General features: G+C 53.5%; 8 protein-coding genes across 8 annotated transcripts; 4 read left to right on the top strand and 4 right to left on the bottom strand.

Moving 5' to 3' along the window:
* Positions 1 to 242: 242 nt before the first annotated feature.
* L226DRAFT_525832 (uncharacterized protein) lies at positions 243 to 1,255 on the bottom strand (the record flags this gene model as incomplete). The annotated part of the gene is given in 5 exon segments (XM_067678992.1): positions 243 to 272; positions 421 to 680; positions 754 to 765; positions 785 to 990; positions 1,146 to 1,255. 5 exon segments carry the CDS (start codon positions 1,253 to 1,255, stop codon positions 243 to 245), a joined length of 618 nt encoding a protein of 205 aa, XP_067531104.1.
* Positions 1,256 to 1,624: 369 nt separating this feature from the next.
* On the top strand, positions 1,625 to 2,734 carry L226DRAFT_547705 (uncharacterized protein; the record flags this gene model as incomplete). Its single annotated transcript, XM_067682517.1, has 5 exons — positions 1,625 to 1,664; positions 1,691 to 1,777; positions 1,834 to 2,381; positions 2,403 to 2,513; positions 2,546 to 2,734. 5 exons carry the CDS (start codon positions 1,625 to 1,627, stop codon positions 2,732 to 2,734), a joined length of 975 nt encoding a protein of 324 aa, XP_067531103.1.
* A 524-nt stretch (positions 2,735 to 3,258) lies between these two features.
* Positions 3,259 to 6,546, top strand: L226DRAFT_538803 (uncharacterized protein). The gene is made up of 11 exons (XM_067681562.1): positions 3,259 to 3,393; positions 3,427 to 3,479; positions 3,546 to 3,627; positions 3,678 to 3,776; positions 3,836 to 3,950; positions 4,209 to 4,597; positions 4,644 to 4,939; positions 4,964 to 5,325; positions 5,379 to 5,772; positions 5,815 to 6,076; positions 6,140 to 6,546. The coding sequence occupies exons 1-11, from the start codon at positions 3,352 to 3,354 to the stop codon at positions 6,344 to 6,346; spliced, it is 2,301 nt and encodes a 766-aa protein (XP_067531102.1). The 5' UTR covers positions 3,259 to 3,351; the 3' UTR covers positions 6,347 to 6,546.
* Positions 6,547 to 8,709: 2,163 nt separating this feature from the next.
* On the bottom strand, positions 8,710 to 9,847 carry L226DRAFT_469992 (putative ribonucleoside-diphosphate reductase small chain B; the record flags this gene model as incomplete). The annotated part of the gene is made up of 5 exons (XM_067676272.1): positions 8,710 to 8,805; positions 8,859 to 8,980; positions 9,033 to 9,445; positions 9,493 to 9,734; positions 9,785 to 9,847. 5 exons carry the CDS (start codon positions 9,845 to 9,847, stop codon positions 8,710 to 8,712), a joined length of 936 nt encoding a protein of 311 aa, XP_067531101.1.
* Positions 9,848 to 10,831: 984 nt separating this feature from the next.
* Positions 10,832 to 12,874, top strand: L226DRAFT_469967 (uncharacterized protein; the record flags this gene model as incomplete). The annotated part of the gene is made up of 1 exon (XM_067676271.1): positions 10,832 to 12,874. A coding segment is annotated over one exon (2,043 nt), but the record flags the coding sequence as incomplete, so codon positions are not given.
* Positions 12,875 to 14,185: 1,311 nt separating this feature from the next.
* On the top strand, positions 14,186 to 14,473 carry L226DRAFT_438064 (uncharacterized protein; the record flags this gene model as incomplete). The annotated part of the gene is made up of 1 exon (XM_067674785.1): positions 14,186 to 14,473. A coding segment is annotated over one exon (288 nt), but the record flags the coding sequence as incomplete, so codon positions are not given.
* Positions 14,474 to 16,954: 2,481 nt separating this feature from the next.
* L226DRAFT_492786 (uncharacterized protein) lies at positions 16,955 to 19,651 on the bottom strand. The gene is made up of 12 exons (XM_067677402.1): positions 19,529 to 19,651; positions 19,395 to 19,466; positions 19,221 to 19,336; positions 19,102 to 19,170; positions 18,936 to 19,048; positions 18,766 to 18,885; positions 18,451 to 18,715; positions 18,330 to 18,392; positions 18,129 to 18,268; positions 17,961 to 18,072; positions 17,782 to 17,900; positions 16,955 to 17,730 (listed from the first exon to the last, which is right to left on the bottom strand). Exons 2-12 carry the CDS (start codon positions 19,406 to 19,408, stop codon positions 17,365 to 17,367), a joined length of 1,497 nt encoding a protein of 498 aa, XP_067531098.1. The 5' UTR covers positions 19,409 to 19,466; positions 19,529 to 19,651; the 3' UTR covers positions 16,955 to 17,364.
* A 242-nt stretch (positions 19,652 to 19,893) lies between these two features.
* L226DRAFT_469917 (uncharacterized protein) lies at positions 19,894 to 22,422 on the bottom strand (the record flags this gene model as incomplete). The annotated part of the gene is made up of 9 exons (XM_067676264.1): positions 19,894 to 20,530; positions 20,585 to 20,824; positions 20,873 to 21,297; positions 21,365 to 21,484; positions 21,538 to 21,703; positions 21,765 to 21,905; positions 21,962 to 22,135; positions 22,191 to 22,321; positions 22,375 to 22,422. 9 exons carry the CDS (start codon positions 22,420 to 22,422, stop codon positions 19,894 to 19,896), a joined length of 2,082 nt encoding a protein of 693 aa, XP_067531097.1.
* Positions 22,423 to 22,563: the final 141 nt, after the last annotated feature.

Below are 22,563 nucleotides of genomic sequence, written 5' to 3'. Positions count from 1 at the left end.
TTGAGGAAGAAGCAAGTGAATTACACAAGCATCGTGTGGCTGAAAACATGTCTACTATACATCAAGGTTGCTGTTTGGAGATACTGGTAGTGTTCTGCATGATCACGAACGAGCATGGTCTAGATCAGTTCCTACGAAGAACGAGTCACTATTCGAGGTGATTGTAATAGAAGATTCTACAAACGGGATTGAGATATAAGCATAGAAAACTATGAAGCCCTTGGCATTCACAAGAGATCAGACTAGACAATGACTGGGTCGCGCCATACAAGCTAGTTATATCACAGAGTAACAATTCGACTATAGTAGACTGAAGTAGGTATAAATATCATCAATATCGCCATCTCCGACATCTATATACGTAGAGAGAAACCTGTCTGCAAACTTCAACACTAACACGTTACCATAGATTGGACGCACTACACCATACGACGGCCACTTCTTCTGAAGACTAACAACGGCCTTATTCTCGCAATTGAGCCTGTTTGAATTGTAATATGACGAGAAGACTTGGAAAGGTTGGTCCAAGTACTGCATGTTGCAGCTGAATGCTACGTGGGTAGCCCGAGCAGGTTGCGCGACGAGATTGTCTAACAGAGGGACCATCGCGTTCGAAGGGTAGGGAGAGAATGGATTGTAAAGCTCTGGTATAAGATAGATATCGATGTATGTGAAGACCTCTGTTATATACTTTGTCAGTAGCTCGAACAAACAGACTTCTCAGTCTAACACGCAATCTCAAATGTGACTCACCGTCATACGCGCCTGCATAAAGCCCGCGTACATGTACCCGAGGCAATCCAATCATACATCGTATTTGGCCTGAAGCACATGGATAGTACGGTCGTATTCCAGCGTGGATTGCTTCCGAGGTCGACGAGCTCGTAGCGGCGAGGAATAGATGGACGGATAATGACGTAGCACGTGTCGGTCGAAAACGAGTCGTCCATCTCAAGTAACGGGACCTCGTACATTCGACGGAATGGTTGACTGAATCCTATGGCATATATGTACGTCAATTTCATGATAGACACGTCTGTACACGTGCAAGCCTCACCTGAACCCGATGCAGTGGAGAACAGTAAGGGACATTTCCATCGCAATACGAGCAAACAAAAGGTGTCTCCAACCCGCATACGACACACGACGGCAAGTCATCATGCAACCGCAACGCGGTCATGGGATGGGGCGATGACCGAGCACGAGCCGATTCCACAGAGGAGTTCGAAGAATAGACACTGGCGACGTCAGACATGTCGCAGGACGACATACTCAGGAGAGAACAACGGGTCCATGAGCGTGTAGACCGAAGGGCCCTATAAGCTGCACGTCAGACGCCGGACAAGACGTTCTCGGAAGGTGCCGATCAATCCCGAATTTCCGACGGTGACACCACGCAAAGTACTACGAGTCCAGGCATGACCCACAACCCCGGAAAATAACCAGCTGAAATGGAACACACGTTCGCTTACATACAGCAGGTTAACTTCTACACATATGTTGAACACATCGATACCGCAGGCAACCAGCAGAAACTCGCATGATATCAACTCAAGGCGCCGTCTGGTTTTTCTCCGCTGGTCCTCGGCTCTCCTTCGTATTGATCTAGAAAAGCAAGACAGCAATGGCCACCGTTGCAGTCATCCGCTTTCCCCCTCCCCCGCGTACCCGGAACGAGCTTTCGAGCGAGCAACGCGCGCGAAGCTCAGACCCACGAACAACAAGCACGGTCAGGTCCTCGGTAACACGCCGCACGTCCTCGATCTGTCCTACCTTGGTGAGTCTAACCCTCCCTGAGCTACCCTTTTCTGCTGAAGCGTCTGGTCTTTCAAGTGCCAAAGACGCAGATCGAACTATCCTCATCACCCAAGACACCTACCTCCAGCCGGAATCCATTCAGGATGCATTCTCGCTCCAAGTCGGTTCCCAAGATCGATATGGACACTGTCCGTGCTTCCGCCAGGAGCCCGCATTCCATCACATCGCGTGCTTTCTCCACGTCGCGTACGTCTAGTGTGAGGATACGCGTCAAGACGCACGGGTTGGCCTGGCGCTCTCCCTACACTGCTCAGCACCCGCCCCTTCTCCAACCCTCCGTTCCTAACCATCCGCGTTCACGCAAACCCCAGTTGGAGACGATCCTGCGTTCTCCACCCTTTGACCAGACGACGGGCTCGTACGAGCCGTCTTCGTTGTCGATTCCTTCTGATACTGCCATGCGTCGGAAGAAAATGCGCATGCTGCGCAAGATGCTTCGGGAAGGTGTACCTACTGACCTAGTATTCGCTTTGTCTCCCGAGGAGTCCGACTCGAAGGAGGATTCACGCTTGTTCTCTACCTCCATTTCGACAATGAGTCTTGAATGGCTCCTCGTCGATACCGTTCGAGTGGACACAAACAAGCCCCTCCCGTACAAGCCCCTTCCATTCGAACCATCTTCACCCGTCGTCCCGGAGCCTGAGCCCACACCCACAGCATCGACGCCGCGCGACACGAATCCGAAGGAGTGCTCCGTCCGCCGCAAACGCATGTTTAACGAGCGTAGCGTCCATCAACGGGCGCGAAGCCGCTGGAGAGCATCGCGGACAGTACCAACGAGTCTCGTCCTGATAGCCTCACTTGTATTGCCGTCTCTGCAAGCGCAGGCGTGAACGCCCTGGGCAAGTCGCGGCGGTTCGTTAAGAACGACGTGCACATGGATCAGATCAGGACCGTGTGGGGTGGATTTGCGTGATGAGCTAGTGTGAGCTGGTCTGCTACATGCTGACAAGCCGGTTCTTGCCAGACCTTGGTCGCTATCTGGCATCTCTTGCTCTTTGGATTTCACGTGGCAGAAACGTTCGAGCACCTTGCCGCTCGTTTCTCGCAGTCCTTTTTGTTGGCCTGCCTTTCATATGGCTTGTGCACTGCTCCGCTTTCCGCACATTGATGTATCATAAATACCATCACTCCTCCCATGTATGTAGGTAGTATCAGTCCCGCCTTGGCGTCATGTAGCGTACTAGCTCAGCTGATCAGTGTAATGTCTCCGTTATTTGCATGTTTTTACATGGTCGTATGCTCTTATGACTACCTCCGCACATATGGATTATATGCATTCCCTCCATAAGGGTGTACGTTGTCACGCGAACGACATATGGCGTACCTGAGACAATTGATCTTATAGCGGGCACAACCGGTCGCCTATGTCGATGAGGTCAGAGGCGCCGTGGCGCTGAGTATGGCTGTCCTGTGAGGCCACTTCTCTGTTCCGACCTCCTTCTGCGCAGCAGGCTGCATATAACTTAGCTACGCACCGACGACACGATCCGTCTCGACACTCGACTTCCACACAACACGACCAGCGACGACATGTTCAAAAACGCAGGACGCAAGATCGCGCACAACACGACCGTACCTGGACTGCCACGGGTCGGTGGCAAGTAGGATCTCTGGGCTCTCCAGCACCTCATAATCGTTGAAAAGGCGAACTTCCACTCGTACGTATTGCAATTCACTTGCTTTCAAATTCAACAGCATTCTGACCGCAGGCTTGATACGAGCAGGTTGCAAATGTTGAGCGGGGATTTTGCACGAGCATCAGACGCGTTGAGCCTATGCGGACAGGGCGAGGGAGAGGACCTTGCAGTGAGTATTTGTATTACACCGAGCTCAGACGAAGCCTGAACCTCTTGTAGGATACTCTCGCCGCCTCGAATGCTCTCCTCTTGCACTTCGCCAACGCACTTTGCGTACTTGCGAATTATAAAGGGGCGATTTGTGAACAGATGAAAGCTGTTCGAACCCGCGAAGAGAACCTCGATGAACTCAAACGACGAGACAAATGAACCCAGAGAACAACAACTTGCAACAACTGACGAACCTCCTCAATACGCTTCGTGACGAGATTCGGCAGACGGATGCGGACATTGCTAGGGAGGAAGCCGGCCTGGGCGATTTCAAGCGTTCAGGTGTGCGTCCGTAGATACGCTGGAAGTTCGGTGGTTTGCTCGAATGTTGCGAGAAAGGCACGGTGAGTGCTGAATTGGGATGATCATCCCCCATTCCATAGTAGTGCTCAACGTTGGTGATTAGGTCGCGGGTGAATTGGGAAAACTTGTCATATCAGTACGCCTCTTCTACCATCTTTCAACCGCATGTACCGACCCCCTTGTAGTAAATTCCCATGGAACCAACCCAACCTGGACTTCCGCGACCCTACTACACAGGTCATGTCCGGACTGAGTTCCTCATGGCTGAAACCGCACCCTCAGTCTCGCAGATTGTCTACTCTCCCGAGCCTAATCCAAACGCCACACAACGGACCATCCGAGCGTTGCGTGGGTCGGAGCTTCCCGCCGTGCCTTCGTTCCAGCAGCGCCGCATGTCCATGATGTCAGCCAACGGACAAGGCCCACTTTCGCTTGTCTCACCATCCTCTCCCGGTCCCGTGTATGCTGGTCTTCCATATCCGCAGGAGACCGGGTTCAACATCTTAGCATTCCTCGCTAGCACGGACCAGATGCCTCAACCTTCGTTCGATCGGTCCGTCAGCGAGTTTGGCTTCAGCCCACAGCCCAACCAAACCAATTCCTTGACCGCCGCTGAACGAGAGAGGGTTGCCAGCCCTCGCGGAGCGCGTTTTGCTTACGTTTCCTGTCAAGGCCCTTGGCCCTCGTCCCCAGCGAGGACCCACGCAAGGCAGCAACATTTCAACAAACCCCTACATCTCATCACCCCCAATGACCGAGGGCGATCGTGCTCCGTCTATCGAGATTGACCACCCGGGCGACAATTCATTCTCTTCCAGTGTCGTTCAGGCTCTCGGCCACTACTCGCTTGACGGATCCTCCGCTGGTGCCAGCTCGAGTCGTTTCAATGCACAACCTCCGGTCCCTCCTCGAGATACCAAGAATGGACCTGATTTCGGGCCGCAAAGGTACTCACCTCCACCGCTCATGTACACTCCGTCGCATGATTAGAGTCTTCCTGCGGCCGCTGCACTTTCACGTCCCCCCGCTGCCATACAAGAGTTTCTGCGCACTCCAGATCTGCGTCAGGAGACGGCCACCTCTTGTCCGATATCTGCGTTTGAAGACGAGAAGGATGGGCTTGCGTACATGTCTCCGAGTGGCGTAAACGAATCTGCGGAGTCTTTGCCTCACGAAGGGGACAGACGGGTTCATTTAGGTGGAGTGGCTGATGTCGATGAGGAGTTGCAGAAGAGACATGAAGAGCAAGAGAAGGCTGCTACTGGTTCCCCGCCTAGGGTTCTCACACGAGTTCCCGTTCCTCCCATGGATGAAGGCCTCCCCAACTCCCAGAACGGCCGGACTTCTCCTGAAGGTACGTACTGATTTTTTGCTGGCCCAGTTTATATCTCAACGCTTTACTGGTAGTCCTGCGGTCGCGACCTGCATCTCCGACGCATCCCGAGGGGACATCTTATGAACATCCCCCTCCTAATCCGCCTCTCCAGGATAGAATCCCTAGCCCACTTGCGACCCTGGACCCCATGGACGTGAACTCCTTCAATGCAGCCGCTGCTCGCAAGGTGTCGAGAGAATTGGACGCACTGATGATAAGCTCCCCACCACAATCGCCCGCGCAATCGCAGCCGCCTCCATCCCCCTTCTTTAACCGCCCACACTATGGGATTCCAACCTATCAGAGACTGCCTGCTCTCAACATGCGAACGCCCACAGGGCCTCACCCCACGAGCCCAAAATTGGAAGGCATCTACGTGCGTCAGCGAGACCAGTCGGAAGGCTCTCCTCCCTCACGAGGCCCCACGTAAGACGCTATTCCTCCTGCGTCCGCGGCACCGACCGTCAGTAACGGTAGCAACCAACGGCGGCCTTCGTTCAACATCCCGTCGACGGATACGAATGGTACTCTGTTTCTGACACCCATGAGCACGCCGTCTGGCTCTCCGCAGTCGAGCTCGATCTACAACTTGCCTGCAACCACGGGCTCGAACACGTCCTTTCAGAGCGGTGCGTCGCGTACGATCTCGGCGGCGGCGATTAAGCTGCAGCAAGCTGCCGCTGCGCGGAACATGAGCAGCGGGGGTCTGGCTGATGTGAGCCGGCTCAACGTCGAGAAACGCCCGTTACCCACCTCTCCGAATCCCTCGCAACCTGGGCATTGACCTCGTCAGGAACAGGGAATCCGGTCGGTTTCGACGCCGTACATGGGTCCTCCCGGTGGTGGCAAGCAAGATAGCCTTGTCTCACACTACTATCAAGGTATCGACGAAAACCAGTGCGACTACATCTCCGCATACACGAATAACCCGGACAGGACATCTGGGTATGGCTCGGGCCGGTTCGCGACCAACCCGGATGATGGGAACGGAATCCGGTAATGTATGTCTTTCCGCACTAAAGCCAAACGCATCTCGTGTATCCGTTGCGACCAGTCTTTAACCTTCCAGTAATATCGCTCGACGATCAATTTTTTGTTCAACTCGCTATGTGGATTCGTTCTACGCACACGATTGTCCCATGACACACTAGCTTCTGTATCCCTACATAACGTATGTTATTCTATTTGATATGTTTTCGCTGGATCGAATGGGTTCGAAGAGAAAATATCACGGTCCGTTAATGGACAAATTCGACACTTCGCACGCAAGCACCTGGAAAAAGGCATGCTTGCGTTTGCTCATGACAGGAATTGTATACGAGCGAAAGAAAGACATGTTCTCGTCCTCCTCGTGGACGATCTTGCGCAGTGAAAGCAAGACCTTCTTGGTGTAGTAAGCCGTCAGCACCATGAACTTGAAGGAGACGCGGTTCCAATCGATGGAGTCGAACTTCATGAACCGTTGTGATGCACTACATATAAGAATTGCGAACTCACCCAAAACACATCGTGCATATCTTGTCATTCAAGACAATACGCGCAACCCCCCCCCCCAGATATCAAAACAACTACCGTCCGAATCGTCGGCGACGGCATCCTCTGGCTTTTTATCGACAGTCTCAGGCTTCGTCGAGTGTTTGCAAGAGTAGAAGCTGTTCTTGCCCGCCGATGGGAGCGATGTGGAGAGTGCGTACGGTCGTCCGTCGCAATTCCGGGGTATCAGGACAAGGATGACCGAAACGACGCGGTGACAGAAGGATGAAGACAGCAGGGATGGAGAAGACTCAAATGCGTCCGCCGTGAGCTATCAGTGTGGGGCATGTCGTGGCTAGCCCAAAAGTGCCCAACGCCTCCGCATTCTGCAAACGATCAGTTGGCGAACAGTGATACGACAGCAAGACTGAGCTCTGAGGAGGGAGGGTGGCTTAGGAAGGCGGCTTAGCGGAGGGTTGAAGGTCACGACCCGTCACGCGCCTCGTTTGGCGCCTGTACTGCTCAATACCGCAGCCTTTACTAACATATACGGTCTACAGTCAAAACCCTTATTGTACATTGTCTTCCCCATCCTCCCGACGCTCTCCGAACTGCGCCCGCAAAGCTCGTTGCATCTCCCGGCCGAGAGATGCTTGAAGCTCCATTCCTAAGTACAACATAATTCCCCGACTACTTTCCACCGCTGCAGCTTCGGACCCGTTCATGAGATCCACGAAGACCGTCGGTCGGAAACCACCCCGGCCCGTACGCTCGAGCCATATCGCAATACGGAAGAACCACTACCAAAACATATTCAACGTATACTCTTGTTTGGAACATGTAATACGACCTACTTCGTGGCCGTCGACGACAACAACCATGTATTGCTCAATACGATCGATCCCGTCGCCGCCGCCGATCTCCCAAGGGCTGCGAGCAGGTTGCAACGAAGGAGGTGCATCACCCGACTCCCTCATACCCTCGTCATCTGGAGGGAGAATCCTATCCGCCCTGTATGAATAACGCTTCCATCAGAGAATGCAGGACGCCATCTTGTACGCTGACTGACCTCTCCATCTGCTGAGTTGACTCTGAACGATTGACAACTTCGGACTGTCGTTCCGCTGCGCGATAAGTACGTAGATGTTGAGGACACATTCTCTCTGTACATCCATCATCTGATTGGCGTATTATATGTACCCAGACCACCGACACCAAACAGAATCATGTGCCTCATGAAATAGGCTTACTACAAGTACACAACAACACCCGACAGAAACTTCCGAACGAAAACCCTGTTCGGTATCAACTCCAATCGAAGACGAGAAGACGGCCCACACTGTCCCGGTCTGTCGTATTCTGCTCAAACACACAGGACGTCATCAATATTCATCATGCAGGGAAGCACCTATGCTCACACTTCTAAGGAGTTCGCCGCTTCCCCACCGATCTTCGACTACCGCTGTATCACCATACGACCTCAACCTTACCAACTCTAGCAAACAATTCTATCTGTATGTCGCCCGAGACCCGCCCAGAACTATCGAAGTATGACCTTTACCTCATCCATGCTTCTAACCCCGTCTTATGAATGTCATTCTGCTGTCAGAAGATCGTACCACGTCGGTCCGAATAACTACAACCACCACCACATTATCGGCGGCCTGCCTGCATACTGCACCATATTGCTCAAAATCTCGCCCGACGATCACCCTAAACGAGTTGTAAACCGGCCGGCAGGCATAAAAGGTATTCCATGTAACCGATGCACATCGCGTCATATCACTACAGACCCTTACATTCGCCGTAGATTCGTACATCAAGACATGTGCCACCGGACCAAATTGTCCGTACAGACTAAGACGAAAAGCTATCATCGTACGTAGGCAACTATACACCACGGACCGAAGCTCCCACATATTCACTCACACGACGCTCGAAAAAGTTCGCTCGTGACCCGACCACCGTAGTTTCCATGAACACAAACTACAGATGCCGTCAATAAGCATACACTACCGCAGAATTCACAACGACCTCACCGGGTTCCTACTCCCGTAGCAGGGCGGTACGCCGAGCCCCTCCAAAAGGAAGTCCCCGACATATTGAATATACTCGCGCATCAGCTGGACATTCATACCGGCCAAAGGACGCGGTAACGCAGCTAGGATCAACAGTAAGCAAGTAGCACCGGCTGACCGAGACGAACTACTCACATTCGAAAAAGTTATACTCTAGGTCAACCGCCTCCATCACCATGGAGGTGATGAACTCCGCAGTGAGCCCGTTGTGGAGATGACTGTACAACAAGCATGCGAAGGATGTATGCAGGCCCTCATCCCTCGCGATGAACTCGTTCGATTGACTGAGTGCCGGCAGGAGTCCCCGGCTACGAACCCAGAAAATCGCTGCGAACGAAGACGAGAAAAAAATGCCTTCCACGATCGCGAACGCAACGAGCCGTACGGCAAACGAAGACGAAGACGACTCGATCCACCGAATGCACCAATCGGCCTTCGCTTTGACGGTAGGCATAGTCTCTATAGCAGAGAAAAGCCTAGCTTGCTCAGATTCATCGTCCACCAGAGCACGCAGCAACATGCTATAGGTCTCGGAATGGACATTCTCCCTACTGTCTGCTTAGTAAGTACCTGATGTCAAATACAAACGACTCACATCATCATCTGGAATCCGTAAAAGCACCTCGCCTCAGGAATCTGAACCTCCGCACAAAAACGCTGCGCGAGGTTTTCAACCACGATGCCGTCGGATGCCGCAAAGAACGCAAGGATGGTAGAAAAGAAGGTACGTTCATCATTCGTCAACGCGCCCTGCCAATGTTCGACGTCCACGTTGAGCTTCGTAATCTCTTCCGCCGTCCAGAACGACGCTTGAGCCGTCTTATACATATTCCACACCTAAACATGTCAGCCACGTCATACGTATATGACTAACGGTCAGAACCTACCTTCGGATACTTGATAGGAAACAAGACAAAGCGCGAAACATTCGGGACAAGGATAGGCTCCATAATCGTGAACAGCGTGAGGTATGCCCCCGCCAGCCAACATCTTCCAGATTCTTAAATAGCTGAGACTTGAGCATCTCCCCACCGATCTCGACCCCAAACACTTGTCAAAAACTAACCGAATCTACGGATGGCGGCCCTTTTCCGCACTCCGGCATCGTCGTATCACCCCATACGTAATCGAACCGCAACAAACTCCACCTGACCTTCTCAGGAGTACCTTCCAAAACTCCCCTTCATCCCCACGCAACATCACGCGCGTACACACGGAACGCCGTACGGCGACTAGCGAGAGGAGACGACTCGGTGACTAAACCGCCGAACGTGCTCATAGAAACCCTTCTGAAATACAAGGACCTCCCACACGCTCCGCCTCAGACATACGACGTATCCCCTCCTTTCCTCCCATAACAATACTCTCTTCTGTACGAAGATGTCGAATAACCGGAGGAACGCCCTTGACGAACTCGCCCGCGACCTCTCTACGATATCGCTTCAAGCTGACGCCACACCGTGGTTAAGTACGCCCAAATCTCGTATTCCAATCGCACGTCATTGACGACAAAGGAAGACCAACTAATGTATGGCGTCCACCCTGCTGCAGATCTGAGAAACCCCTGCCTTGCGCACACCACTGATACGTGATCCATTACTCGAACCAAACGTGATAGTAACTAGTAATTCCAGAAATATGCGCACGGCTGTCTGCAGCCCACAACGACCCAGACGAGCCAATTATAGGCGGGAACATACTACCTCTATGCCTATTTCCCCGACTAACATCCTTACACAGGTCGTGTATCCCAAACAACCCGGGGAGACATTGTCCTAAATTGGTGTACGGAAGACGAGCTAACGCTTGATGTTGCGTACACCATAAAGGCCGTCACAACCATTACCCCACCGATTCTGTTCGATCCTGCAAACCTAACTACTGACGATATTGTCTGCAACGCTTCTATTCACAGGCTGTTTTCTCTATACACTATGTGGCGGCCGCACCATCTCCGCCAACTCGCCGAAGTCCATAACATCACAACGTCTCCGAGAGACAACAGAGCGGCGCTGGTCGACAAACTCTTGTCCCACATATGCACAGAACAGTGTCCGGCATACGTAGTCTCGTTCACGACCCTTAGCAAAGAACGTACTCCGGACCAGATTGCCAACGCCTCCATCGTAATCAACCCCCAGCAAAGCGCGGAAGATGACAATTACTCATACATGAAAATAGCAGACGAAACCTTACGGCATTCTATTATCCGAGAATGGCAAGAGACAATATCGACCCACAACCTCCAACAGACTGCATGTGGTCCTTGTGGTCGGCGCGTCATACGGAAGGATGCAATACCTGTTCATCCTCAACAGTTCGACTTGGCTCTACTAAGGAATGACGCACTCCCTCCATACACGCTCCCAACCTCGTACGCCTTCGACACCTACAGCCGCGCACTCCTCGAGCCGAAGGGTATGACAGACCGTTGGCAGCTTGCAGACATCAACATGTGCAAAGACTGTTACCGTCAGCTAGTCGACAAATCATCTACTCCTCGTCTGTGCCTTGCGAACTGGTTGTACTACGCTCACGACAGGCTGCCCACTCATGTCTCGGACGCATTCGAACGCAGTTCTCAATTTGACCGCCTGCTAATATCACGCGCTCGCGCGAGCCGTATATCCTTCCGTTTTACAGAACTACGATCGAAACACAACAGCAATGACGATCCGACTGACTCACACGACTCCCACACCACCGTGCAACGTTTCGTACGGGGAAACGTACTCGTCATGCCCCAGAACTCCACTCACTTAAATGCAGTTTTGCCCCCTTCCCCGTCAGTGATCCACGACACCGTCTGCGCCGTCTTCGTCGGTAGAACGCCACCCACAAAAGACACCATTGGAGGCCTGAGCCCTGTTCTCGTCTGCCGTTCGATCATTCAAACTCTCATCACATTCCTGGTCGCACGAAACCCGTTCTACATTCCCGACGGCGAAACGTTCTTCGGGTTCAGTCCAACCAACCTCAACGCGCTGTTCGGCCCCGAGGACTCCCATCGGGACGTGGCCATTCCATGTGCCATGGACATCGGCTTTATATCAGATACCCCAGCTATCCGTGCGACTACCGCAGATTACACAGGTCGGAACGAGGTCACTGACGACCTTCCAGCTGACGCTCCTCTCCTAATGGAAAATGTCGGCTATACATCGGGCGACAAATCACCAGTGTCATACCGGGACATGAAACTCCGCGCTCTGTCTCATTGCCTGAACGGAGGCATGTTCATTCGATCGCAAGCAGGCGACACCTTCGTTCCAGACTTTCACAACCCAGCGCTCCTCACATGGTTGTTCCCCCACTTGGATCTATGGGGAATCGGCGGTTTTCACCATCCAGACAGGCCAAAGCATATCAAGATGGAAGAACAACTGACGTATCTCCTACAGCTCATAGACAGCCCGTTCGAACGTGATCCGGACTTCGCCTTCGTCTACTTCAACATTTTACAAAAGAAAGCAGTATGCGACTCCATCAACTTCAGGGTAAAGGCGTCTGAACAACGCAGAATTGTGTCACGCTTACTACAAGTTAACAGACTTGTTCTCCAACAGCTCATCCAGAAGTACGACAACGATAAACACTACCAACCGCAAACCACAGACGAATCTGACCTTCTTGCACTTGTCAACAGCGTCGGAGCAGTCCTCCACGACATCCCGGGTACTTCTGGGTACAAGCTGAAGATGCGCAACGAGATCCGAGCCCTAGTCAACTTCTACGGCACCCCAGCATTCTTCATCACCCTCAACCCCTCCGACATCGATCATCCGCTTGTTCGACTTTACACTGGAGACCGCATCAACCTGGAAGATGCGACGGTAGGGGAAGAGCTCACCGAATGGAGACGCAAGTTACTTGTCGCACGTAACCCCGGAGCATGCGCCATGTTTTTCCATACGATGATATCCAACTTCATATCTCTCATTCTCAGACACAGTCGCGCTCAACCAGGATTATTTGGCACTTGCACAGCTTACTATGGAACAGTCGAAGCACAAGCCCGCGGCACACTTCACTGTCACATACTTATTTGGATCAAAAACCATCCCTCGCCTCAAAAAATGCACGACATGTTGGTCAATAACGAAGACTATCAACGCCGAATGTTCACCTGGCTGGAGACCTTGATCAGGTGCGAACCCCTAGGCACCACCAACGTCGTTGACGCTTATACGCTCTCCCAAACCCACCCACGACGGCGTTCCAACCATGCACCACATGACCATCCGGGCGTACGACGCCTTCCGCAGATCAACGTACTGATGCCCTCTGACTTTAGGGAACAGTACAACGACCTAGTAAACCAGTTAGTCCACCACTTCAACTGGCACGACCATACCGAAACTTGTTGGAAATACCTCCGACGCAATCAACCTCGCATAGACAGCAATTGTCGCATGAGAATAGACGGCTCGACCCGACCAAACACCTCCCTCGATCCAGACACACTGTCCATCCAGCTACGAAGACTGCACCCGTGGATCTCCTCATACAACGACCTAGTCATCTTCCTCATGCAAGCCAATATGGACATCAAGCACATTGGATCCGGCGAAGGCGCGAAGGCACTTATCTACTACATAACCGACTACATCACCAAAGCATCGATTCCCGCACACCTCGGCCTCGCCGCTCTTCTCTACGCTATCGAACGAACCGACACCAAGTACAAAGCCGTACAACAATGGACACCTCGCGAAGATAGCGGCGCACTCACTATACTAGTCAATAGCATGCTCGCACGCCAGGAAATTTCCCATGCCCAAGTAATGAGCTATCTCGTAGGCGGCGGCGACCACTACACTAGCCACCGTTATCGACTTCTACATTACCACGTCTTCGAACGCCTCGTCCTCCAATACTGGTATCCTAACCCTTCGCTCTCAATCTCACGACTGGCGCCTTCACAATCGTCCCCCACAGAAACAATCCACATCCACCCATCTCACCCGGACACCTATGTCCCGCCCCTAACTCTGCATGAATCCCCGCCGCCGATCGCTAACATCACACCCTCAGAACCCGACAACGACAACACCGTGACTCTTGCGCTGACTCCCGGCTCGATATCTGCAATGACACAACAACAAGACTACTTGTTACGACCCACCTCCGCACCCTTCTCGTCTATGGCTCTCTACCAGCACACAGGAATGACCGAAAAAGTCACCTGCACTGCAGAGTCCCGCCGACTCAACAGGCGCGCACAGCCTCTCACCGCCGACCAACCAACACGAGGCCGACCGCAACAGGAACGGGGAACCTTCATCCCATCACACCCTCAACATACAACTCACGTCTTACGAAAACGAGTAAGTTGGCTCATCCCCGTCATCCTCAATAACCGCCTGCCACGCGACGACTGTTCGGCGGAAGAACAAGAAGTACGCGCGCGGACCCTACTAACGCTCTTTGTTCCCTGGAGATCCCCCGCAGACTTGAAATATCCGCATGAAACTTGGACAGAAGCGTACCAACGCCACGCTCCTCACATCAACCCTCTACATAGATCGATTATCGACAACATGACCGTCCTATCAGAATGTAAAGACGCACGCGATAAGGATCATCATGCAAGACACAGTACGACAACCGCACAACAGGCGACGACATCCACCCCTCCAAACCCCCACGCCAACCAAGATACTGCGCCCAACATAAACCCAAGTCCCCTCGCTGACTACCCTACAGGTCTGGAGCTTGATGCACCTACTCCGGACATACAACCGCGCACAACCCTGGTCACCATCGACGACCTCATCTCCAGACCTGCGAGGGTCGGTCTTGACAGATGTTTTGAGGCTCCCTTCCCGACTACACCCAGCCAACAATTTGGCGAAGCGTCACAAGTACAAGACCAGGACACCTCTCGCATCGCGAGCGAATACACTACTATGAACAAGCTCAAACGCAAACGTCGCCCCTCACCTCCACCTCCGCCCGCCCCCCCTGCATCGTCCTCACAACGCCCCCCATATCACTCATTCGGACTCGCTCGCAACCCCTCCATCGATATCACAAACATCCACGGCCCCCACCAACCCCATAGTGCACCCACCAACACCATCACAACAAACGACCCAGCCACTTCCGATGCGCTCCATGGCGTTATCAGACAAGTCATCCTCGAATTCAACCTAGGTTCCAATGCCGAACAACTCCGCGCCTTCAACATCGTCGCACGTCACGTATGTTTCGGAGGTCCCCAACTACTGATGTACATCGCAGGAGTCGGCGGAACAGGGAAGTCCTACGTAGTAAAAGCAATTCTCCGTCTATTTCAACTGCTCGGCCGCGGACACGAAATCATGGTCGGCGCCCCTACCGGTGCCGCCGCCATCCTCATCGGTGGATATACCGTGCACTCACTCCTCATGTTACCGCAGAAAAACCAGACAGATCTTCAACCGCTTGTAGTATTATGGGCTGGCGTACTATACTTCATCATTGACGAAGTATCGATGATAAGTGCGCCTTTCCTATCCGAGATCTCCATGCGCCTCCAACACGCCAAAGGGACGTCAACCCTCGCCGAAGACATTCCATTTGGCGGAATGAACATCATCTTCCTCGGCGATTTCGGCCAACTCAAACCAGTCGGAGGGCCATGTCTCTACAGCCACCACTTCACTAACAACCCCGCATTGACAGACGCAGACACACAGAACAACCGCGGGGTAAGCGCCTTGAAAGGCATCTACCTCTGGCGCCTCATCACTCGAATAACCATCATCCTTCAAACGAACCAACGACAACGCCAAGATGCGTCATACGCCGAACTCCTCGCACGCGTACGCCAAGGGCACAGTGGCGAAGCCCGAGCTGCCAACATAGCAGACGACTACGGCGCACTTCAAACACGGCTCATCCAGAATTTCGATTCCGAGACCGCCGCCCGATTTCGGAACGCACCAATCATCGTGGGACTGAAAAGCCTCCGCGACCCACTCAACGACCGACTGCTACATCACCACGCCACATCCATGCACGCCGAAGTACATCTCTACCACTCTCGCGACCGCATCCGAAATGCGTCCCTCACACCTACCGACCGCAGAACGCTGTGGGACCTTCCTACCTCTGTAACAAACGACGTCCTAGGACGACTGCCACTCTTTCCAGGAATGAAAGTCATGGTACAAGAGAACGTCGCATTCACATGCAAGGTAGTCAACGGGGCGATCGGCACCGTCCGGGACATCAAATACGTCGAAGAAGACGGCGTACGGATCCTAACCGTCGTCTATGTTCACATTCCTGGCGCAGGTCAATACTTCGGGCCCGACCATAACGACATTATCCCAATTTTCCCCGTCTCAACGACGTTCTCATGGCAAATCACACCCAAGACGGCTACCACGAAGGCCCGGACAATCCAAGTTACCCGCTTGCAACCTCCCCTCTTGCCAGCGTACGCATTCACAGACTACAAAGGACAAGGGCGCAGCCTCGACGTCGCCATCGTCGACCCCGACAGCGCTCTCAGCCATCAGGGCGTTTACGTCATGCTCTCCCGAGTACGAACTATGGAGGGGCTTGCAATCCTTCACCCTTTCAAACGAAAGAAGATCGAAAACCGCATCTCACAAGAACTCCGACAAGAGCTACTCAGACTCGTACAATGCGACCACGACACTCGCACTCAATACCACACCAACATGGGCCTGCAACAATTCATCTAACCTAACAAACCCTCCCACCGAAATAAAAATTCATACCACCACTACATACTTCCCACTCTGATATACGACTGCACATCGAACGCACCCTCCAAACGAACCTCCCGACACCTACTACGAAAATGAGCAGTCATGAGAATGAGGATGAATCATACATATAATCTTTCGAATACATAGTCCACTTAGTGTAATGGATGAAACGCATGACCGGCTGTGCCGTAATAAACAGCCCACCCCTGGTTCGAAACCCCCCTGTAACTCCTTCGAGAATCTTATCTTTTTGGTCCGCCTGCTACAGCCGCTCTACTCCGTAAACCATACCATTTCTAGATCGCATAGTTCTCACAGTTCTCACCACAACCAAGCCCGAACACCATACTCTCCCCGTTATTGGCCCAACCGCATCGAACATTAAACGCACCCGCAACCACATGCCAAACCCGTGCACACCACATACCACATATTGACACCTGAAACGCTTCTCGAGAGCGGAGGCCCCACTCTCCCACTCCTAAAGACTTTGCAATTACTGCCCCCCAGACCTGTCCACTTCTCGTGGCCAGGAATAGAGAGGGCCCGCACCGCCTACAGCCCACGTCGTTCACGTTCACGTACACGCTGGAGACGTCGTTGGTCAGTAGCTTTTGTCTCTTGGCTCGGCTGCCGGACGGTCACTAGATACACCGCCAGCAGTTGAAAATCGCAGCGGGAGATGTAGCCATGTGGTCATATGTTGTCCCTTGAATTCTATGCCCTGGCTTTATGCGGGAAACCTATACTTGGTGGTTCTTGGTCCATTCCCCAACCATCTCCGTCGCGCATTGCTTAATCAAGTCCCACGCACGGTCAACGTGCTCCTTCTCAGTCCTCTGCGCGCCGATGGCGAAGCGCAGGCATATCATGCCGTTCAGCATCGTCTGCGTGATGAAGATCTTGTCGTTGTCGACGGACAAGCGCAGGTTGAGCGCGCGGTTCAGGTCATTCAGCGCTGCGAGGCCCTCGGCGCTGTCCGGTGACAAAGTCGAGGTGGAGGGAAGCCTGAGGCGGAAGACAGAGAGCGCGAGAGAGGGCGTTGTGACTAGCTCGAAATCGGGGGACGCGCGCACGAGCGAGACGAAGTGCTTGTTAAGCTCGACACCCTAGGAAAAGATAGGTGAGCGAGGCACAGCAGGTGAAGGGATGGCGTAGACCTTGCGGATGTGCGCCTGGAAGCCCTCGACGCCGTAGCTGCGAAGGACAAACCAGATCTTGAGCGAGCGGAAGCGGCGCCCTAGGCCTAGATGCCAGTTCCTGTAGTCGACGACGAGACCTAAAGAACCCAACCGTCTCAGTGTTTGCGCAGAAGTAAACATTAGATGCACCGACGGACCAGCATCATGCTGCTTCGTTCTCAGATATTCGGGCGTAACGTCCAGCGCGTCGATTAGGTCCCTCCTGTTGCGCACCCAGAGGCCGGACGCATCGAAGTTCACCAGGCCCCACTTGCGCATATGCACATGTCAGTTCGAGTACCGCGATGCGGATAGATCGTCCATACCTTATGGAAGTTAGTGCAGAACGACTCTGCGTACTGGTTGATCGCATCGAGCTTTTCCAGGGGCCTGAACTCCGGGCATGCGAGAGCGACGCCTGCCCAGGCCGCATCGACGTGGTACCAGATGGACGGGTATGCCTTCACTGAGGAAGGTTGGTTTACGACTTGGAAATGTGTCAGTGATGAGTGGACAGCGATACTCACGGACTTCGCCGATCTCTTCAAGGTAATCGATCGCGCCCGAGTTGGTCGTTCCGACCGTTGCGACTGTGTCCCCCATCAGCTACCTAGACTTTAGTTAGAGAACGTTCCACCACGGACTCACCGACGATGAAAGGCCGTTTTCCGCGGGCATGGTCCTCTTCCAACGCCGCACGCAAGTCTTCGCCTCTGAGTCCATACTCGTTCTCTTTCTTCACCTCGAGCGCACGGACTTGCAGACCGAGCACCAGACCAGCCTTCACGCCCAACGAGTGTGTCTGGGTCGTGGTGTAGATGACGAGGTCCTCGAGCTTCGCGTCTGGGTTCTGGCGTAAGTACCTGGCCCGTGCCGCCACGCAGATGACGATGAGTCCCTCTGAGGCGGTCGTCTGTGGCGAGTTAGCGCACAGCTCATGGCGGCGAGAGATGAACGAGTTACTTGGATAACACCTCCACCGACCCCGGAGTGGTTCTGGAACTGGTCGCCGAGCCCGAAGAGCTTCGCGCTCCAGTCCATGACGACCTGTTCCAGCTCTGTGCAGGCGGGACTGGCAAGCCACTGGACGGATGTGAGCGTGGCTCCTTTTCCATTGACCAAAAAGAACTTGCACTGAACGTGGGGTTCGCCACGCTTGAAGAGTAGAGATCTCCCAGCAGACCCTCGAACGTACTGGCCGTGGGGAAGTACGCGAAGAAGTTCGGGTGTTGCCAGTGCGTGATACCTGCACAGCGGTGAGCTATAGACTCGAGTGTGCCATGCGAGATATCGTCCCACCTGGAAGGATCAGCTTCTGGAAGTCATCGGCGATCAAGTCGAACTGCTCTCCGTGCTCCGGCGCACTCGCTATGAGGAGTAAGCATATCGCTCTAAGCACCGACTAGCGGCAGGCTCACATGGAAGAGCATCCAATAAGTACCCTGGCTGGACCTGAGAGACAACCGGACGCTCTTGCAAGGAAGCGTAGTAGTCGCAGATTCTATCAATGGCTTGATAGCCAGCTTTGCGGAACCTAGACGAGCATCGCATTAGCTTGGAATGACTCTCAGGTATCTAGGGGAGTGACTTACGCCTCGATATCCATAACTGTCTTCTAGTTTAACCACAGATGAATGCCCCAAGACGACTAGAACTATAGCGAGCTGTGATGGATGGTATGAGTCATTTCAGTGATGTGGACGGTTTACGATGCTAGCCATCTAACCTGTGTTGCTTCCCCAATCTTCAAGTAGAGACTGTGCCCTCTCAAATCGTCCCCCAAGATCACAAGAGAAAACCAAGATGGTCGAGGACGATAGTGTGCGCAGCACAGTTATGCTTACTTATAAGTTACGGTGCAAGTTGTAGAGTACGGCACGGTCCGGAAAATCGGGCGATTCTTGGGCGTCTGATGTATCAGCCTCAAGTTTTAGCCTTCATGAACCTCTGTCGTTCAAGAGGTCAGCGCAAAAATTTATAGTGCAAGTTTGCGTTCTGGAGATGTATCTGATACGCCACGTAAGTGAAAAAAAAGAATAAGGACATACGGAGAGTACCTACTTACAAGCAACATAGACCGAGCACAAAACGCTAGTCAGGAACATCATAGATCGTGCGGATAACATGGTCAGGCTTCCTTCCCGTATGCTTCACGAAGCCCATATAATCCAGCTCGTGCAACGCGCGAATGAAGCGCGCCTGCACCTCGTTCTTCCACTGCTCCTCTTCCTCCTCGTCCATCGACTCGTCCGAGCTCTCCTCCCCATCCTCGTGTTCCTCGGGCTTCGACTTGCCGTTCACAGCGCGCCCCTTGCCTTTGACGGGGCTTCGCTTCCCTCTGCCATTCACACGCGCAGGAGTCGGCGGCGCTGCTGCAGCGGCGCGCCTTTTTAACTGCTTGCGCTGGTTGTCGAGCACAACCGCGAACGACTCAAACCAGTCGAACACGTTGACCATGCGCCCGGCTTCGACGTATCGCCTGAACGCGATGCTCGTGTCTGGTAACTCCCACAACGCCGGGTCGCCGCTTGAGTCCTCGTCTCCGCTTGAGATTAGGCCTGCCGTGCCCGTGAGGCCGGCATGGGCCCGGATGAAGTCGTGCGGGTGCAGCAGCGCAGCAATCACGGTAGGCCGGGGTGCGGGGTTGATGGGCTCCGAGGGGAACGGGGATGCTCCTGTGTGCCAGATATCCCAGAGCGTGCACTCTTCCAGCCGTACTAGGCGCTCTCTGTGGGCGCAACTCACTTAGCTATCGCTACACAAGGATTCTGACTTCACTTACTGGATGTACCCCTCCAGCCAATCACCGACGTTCTTCGCTAGCTCTTTGGCCGTCGCGTCCTGGACCGGTGGAGCGTCATCATCTTGGGCGTCCTCCATATCCTGTGGACACTCGTTGAGGGTCTGGACGATCCAAAGACGTGCATCTTCCTCGTCCCTCCGGGTCGCTGCACTCTCAAGACCATATAGGAACGTATGCAGCTCTTGTACTAAGGTGTACAGCTTGGCGGCCGATAATTTCCTGTGGGCAAGTCAGTGGTGTGAAGGGCCGACAATTCTATAGTCACACCTTACGGCCGTACATACAGAGTGCACCTGCGAAGTCGCTCGGCTCCGTTGAACACCGACCAACATCTCCAGACCGTCTAATCGGTTTGCGCGCGCCTCTGCACCTCCCCCGCTGAACAGCGCGTTCGGAGACTCGTCTGAAGCCACACGTTCCGCTATGCGTGCGACTGCAAACGCCACTCGCATACGACGCGCAGTCCTATGGAATGCCGCACGCGCCGTGGACACGGAGCCGAGAAGTTGAGTGATGGTCTGGGGGCGATTATTGGTCTGTTTTTGTGATGACGAGGCGAGGAGGCGAGCGTGTAAGGCGTCCGAGAGGGCACTGAAGCCCGACGAGGATCCTAAGACGCGTTCGGCGTCGTGTGTAGACGTCTGCCCAAGCAAGTTATCGTGTACGAAGATGCTGAGCGGATTGGCAAAGTGCTTCAAGTGTGCAAGCTGTAATGTGCTTTGTTAGTTCATGCAACTGCATAGCAATCCGCGCAAGTACCTGAAGCATGGTCAGCAAGGTGTCTGGAGACGCGCTATGTCGGTTAGCAAAGTCAACTATATATTCAAGGGCGCCAGGGCCAAGCATGATGTCGGGCTCAAAGTTGGCGTCGTAGAAAGTCTGTGCCGATAATCGTCAGCTGAGATATGGAATACTGGAGGTGTGAGGCATACCCTCGTCAGTATCTCTTTGATAGTCGTCACTCCGGTGGGAGCCAACACCTGCTGAACCCTGAGCAATGCGAGCGTTGATCTTGGGTACGCTGAGTGTAGGTAGGGTGGTGTGGGAGGAGAGGCCATGCCGAGCACGAACACTAGAGGCAGATAGGGTATGTGCATGCTATCGGAAGCGTCAGCGGTTGTTCTGGGGATCGTCCGTGAAGACGCACCTGCAAATGTACAACACATCTTGGACAACGCCTTTGTCAAACTTTTCGAACTCATGAAGGAACACGGCGAGTCTGGGTTGAGAATCTTGCGCTGTGTACCAGGCGCGCAAGAGGTTGACATCGAAACTCGCAAGTGAGGTGGCTTTACGCTTGCTGCCAGCTGCGCTCTGACCTCAGTCTCCGAATATTGCAATGCCGGAGGGAGCCACTCACATTCCCTATCGACGAAGCCTGTTACCAGTGCTCGCATCATGTTCGTGACGCTCGAGCACTCGGGAGGATATAGATGAACTTGTAACGTGGGGTGGCTTGGAGTTCCATCGGCATCGTTTTTCGCAGACTGCGAATTTGCGATTCCGTGCATTATATCGTCCAAAAGTGCGCTGGTAGCCCCTTACGCAAGCTCCGCATCAGACATGATTTCTCCAGTAATCGGACAAAGACGTACCGTAGAGTGGGACAACCGGAAGTTCAGGGTAGGGAAGCCCAGGTAGAACATCGTCGTATGCGCCAGAGACTTGCTGCACCACGTTCTCAACAACGGAAGCGTTCAATGCTTTGAGGATGCTCTAAGCTCTTGTTCAAGACGACGGACGGCGCCCTTGAGATTGAACACACTCACCCGAACACGATTCAGACACTTCTGCCAAGCGGCGTTGTACGCGCGCATCCTTGCCTCGTACCCGTCGTCCTCCTCTTCGACATCCATGGCCATCAAGCCTTGCTCGTCTCCTACAATGACGAGTCCAGCAAATTTCCACGCGTGCCCACCGTATAGACACTTACCAGCCGGTCCGGGAGGGATGTATAT

This window comes from Lentinus tigrinus, assembly GCF_003813185.1.
Source record: "Lentinus tigrinus ALCF2SS1-7 unplaced genomic scaffold L226scaffold_36, whole genome shotgun sequence".
NCBI lineage: Eukaryota > Fungi > Basidiomycota > Agaricomycetes > Polyporales > Polyporaceae > Lentinus > Lentinus tigrinus.
The sequence above is the reverse complement of the archived record's forward strand: the minus strand, read 5'-3'. Positions and strand labels throughout refer to the sequence as shown.

Excerpts from the sequence above, each read along its gene's own strand:
- L226DRAFT_538803 (XM_067681562.1), top strand. The coding sequence starts at position 3,352 with ATGTTCAAAAACGCAGGACGCAAGATCGCGCACAACACGACC. Across the intron at positions 3,480-3,545 it reads GAAAAGGCGAACTTCCACTC|GTTGCAAATGTTGAGCGGGG; the intron begins GTACGTATTGCA and ends TGATACGAGCAG. Across the intron at positions 6,077-6,139 it reads CTGATGTGAGCCGGCTCAAC|GAACAGGGAATCCGGTCGGT; the intron begins GTCGAGAAACGC and ends TGACCTCGTCAG.
- L226DRAFT_492786 (XM_067677402.1), bottom strand. Across the intron at positions 19,171-19,220 it reads CTTATTGGATGCTCTTCCAT|CGAGTGCGCCGGAGCACGGA; the intron begins GTGAGCCTGCCG and ends TACTCCTCATAG. Across the intron at positions 18,269-18,329 it reads TGAAGAGATCGGCGAAGTCC|TGAAGGCATACCCGTCCATC; the intron begins GTGAGTATCGCT and ends AACCTTCCTCAG.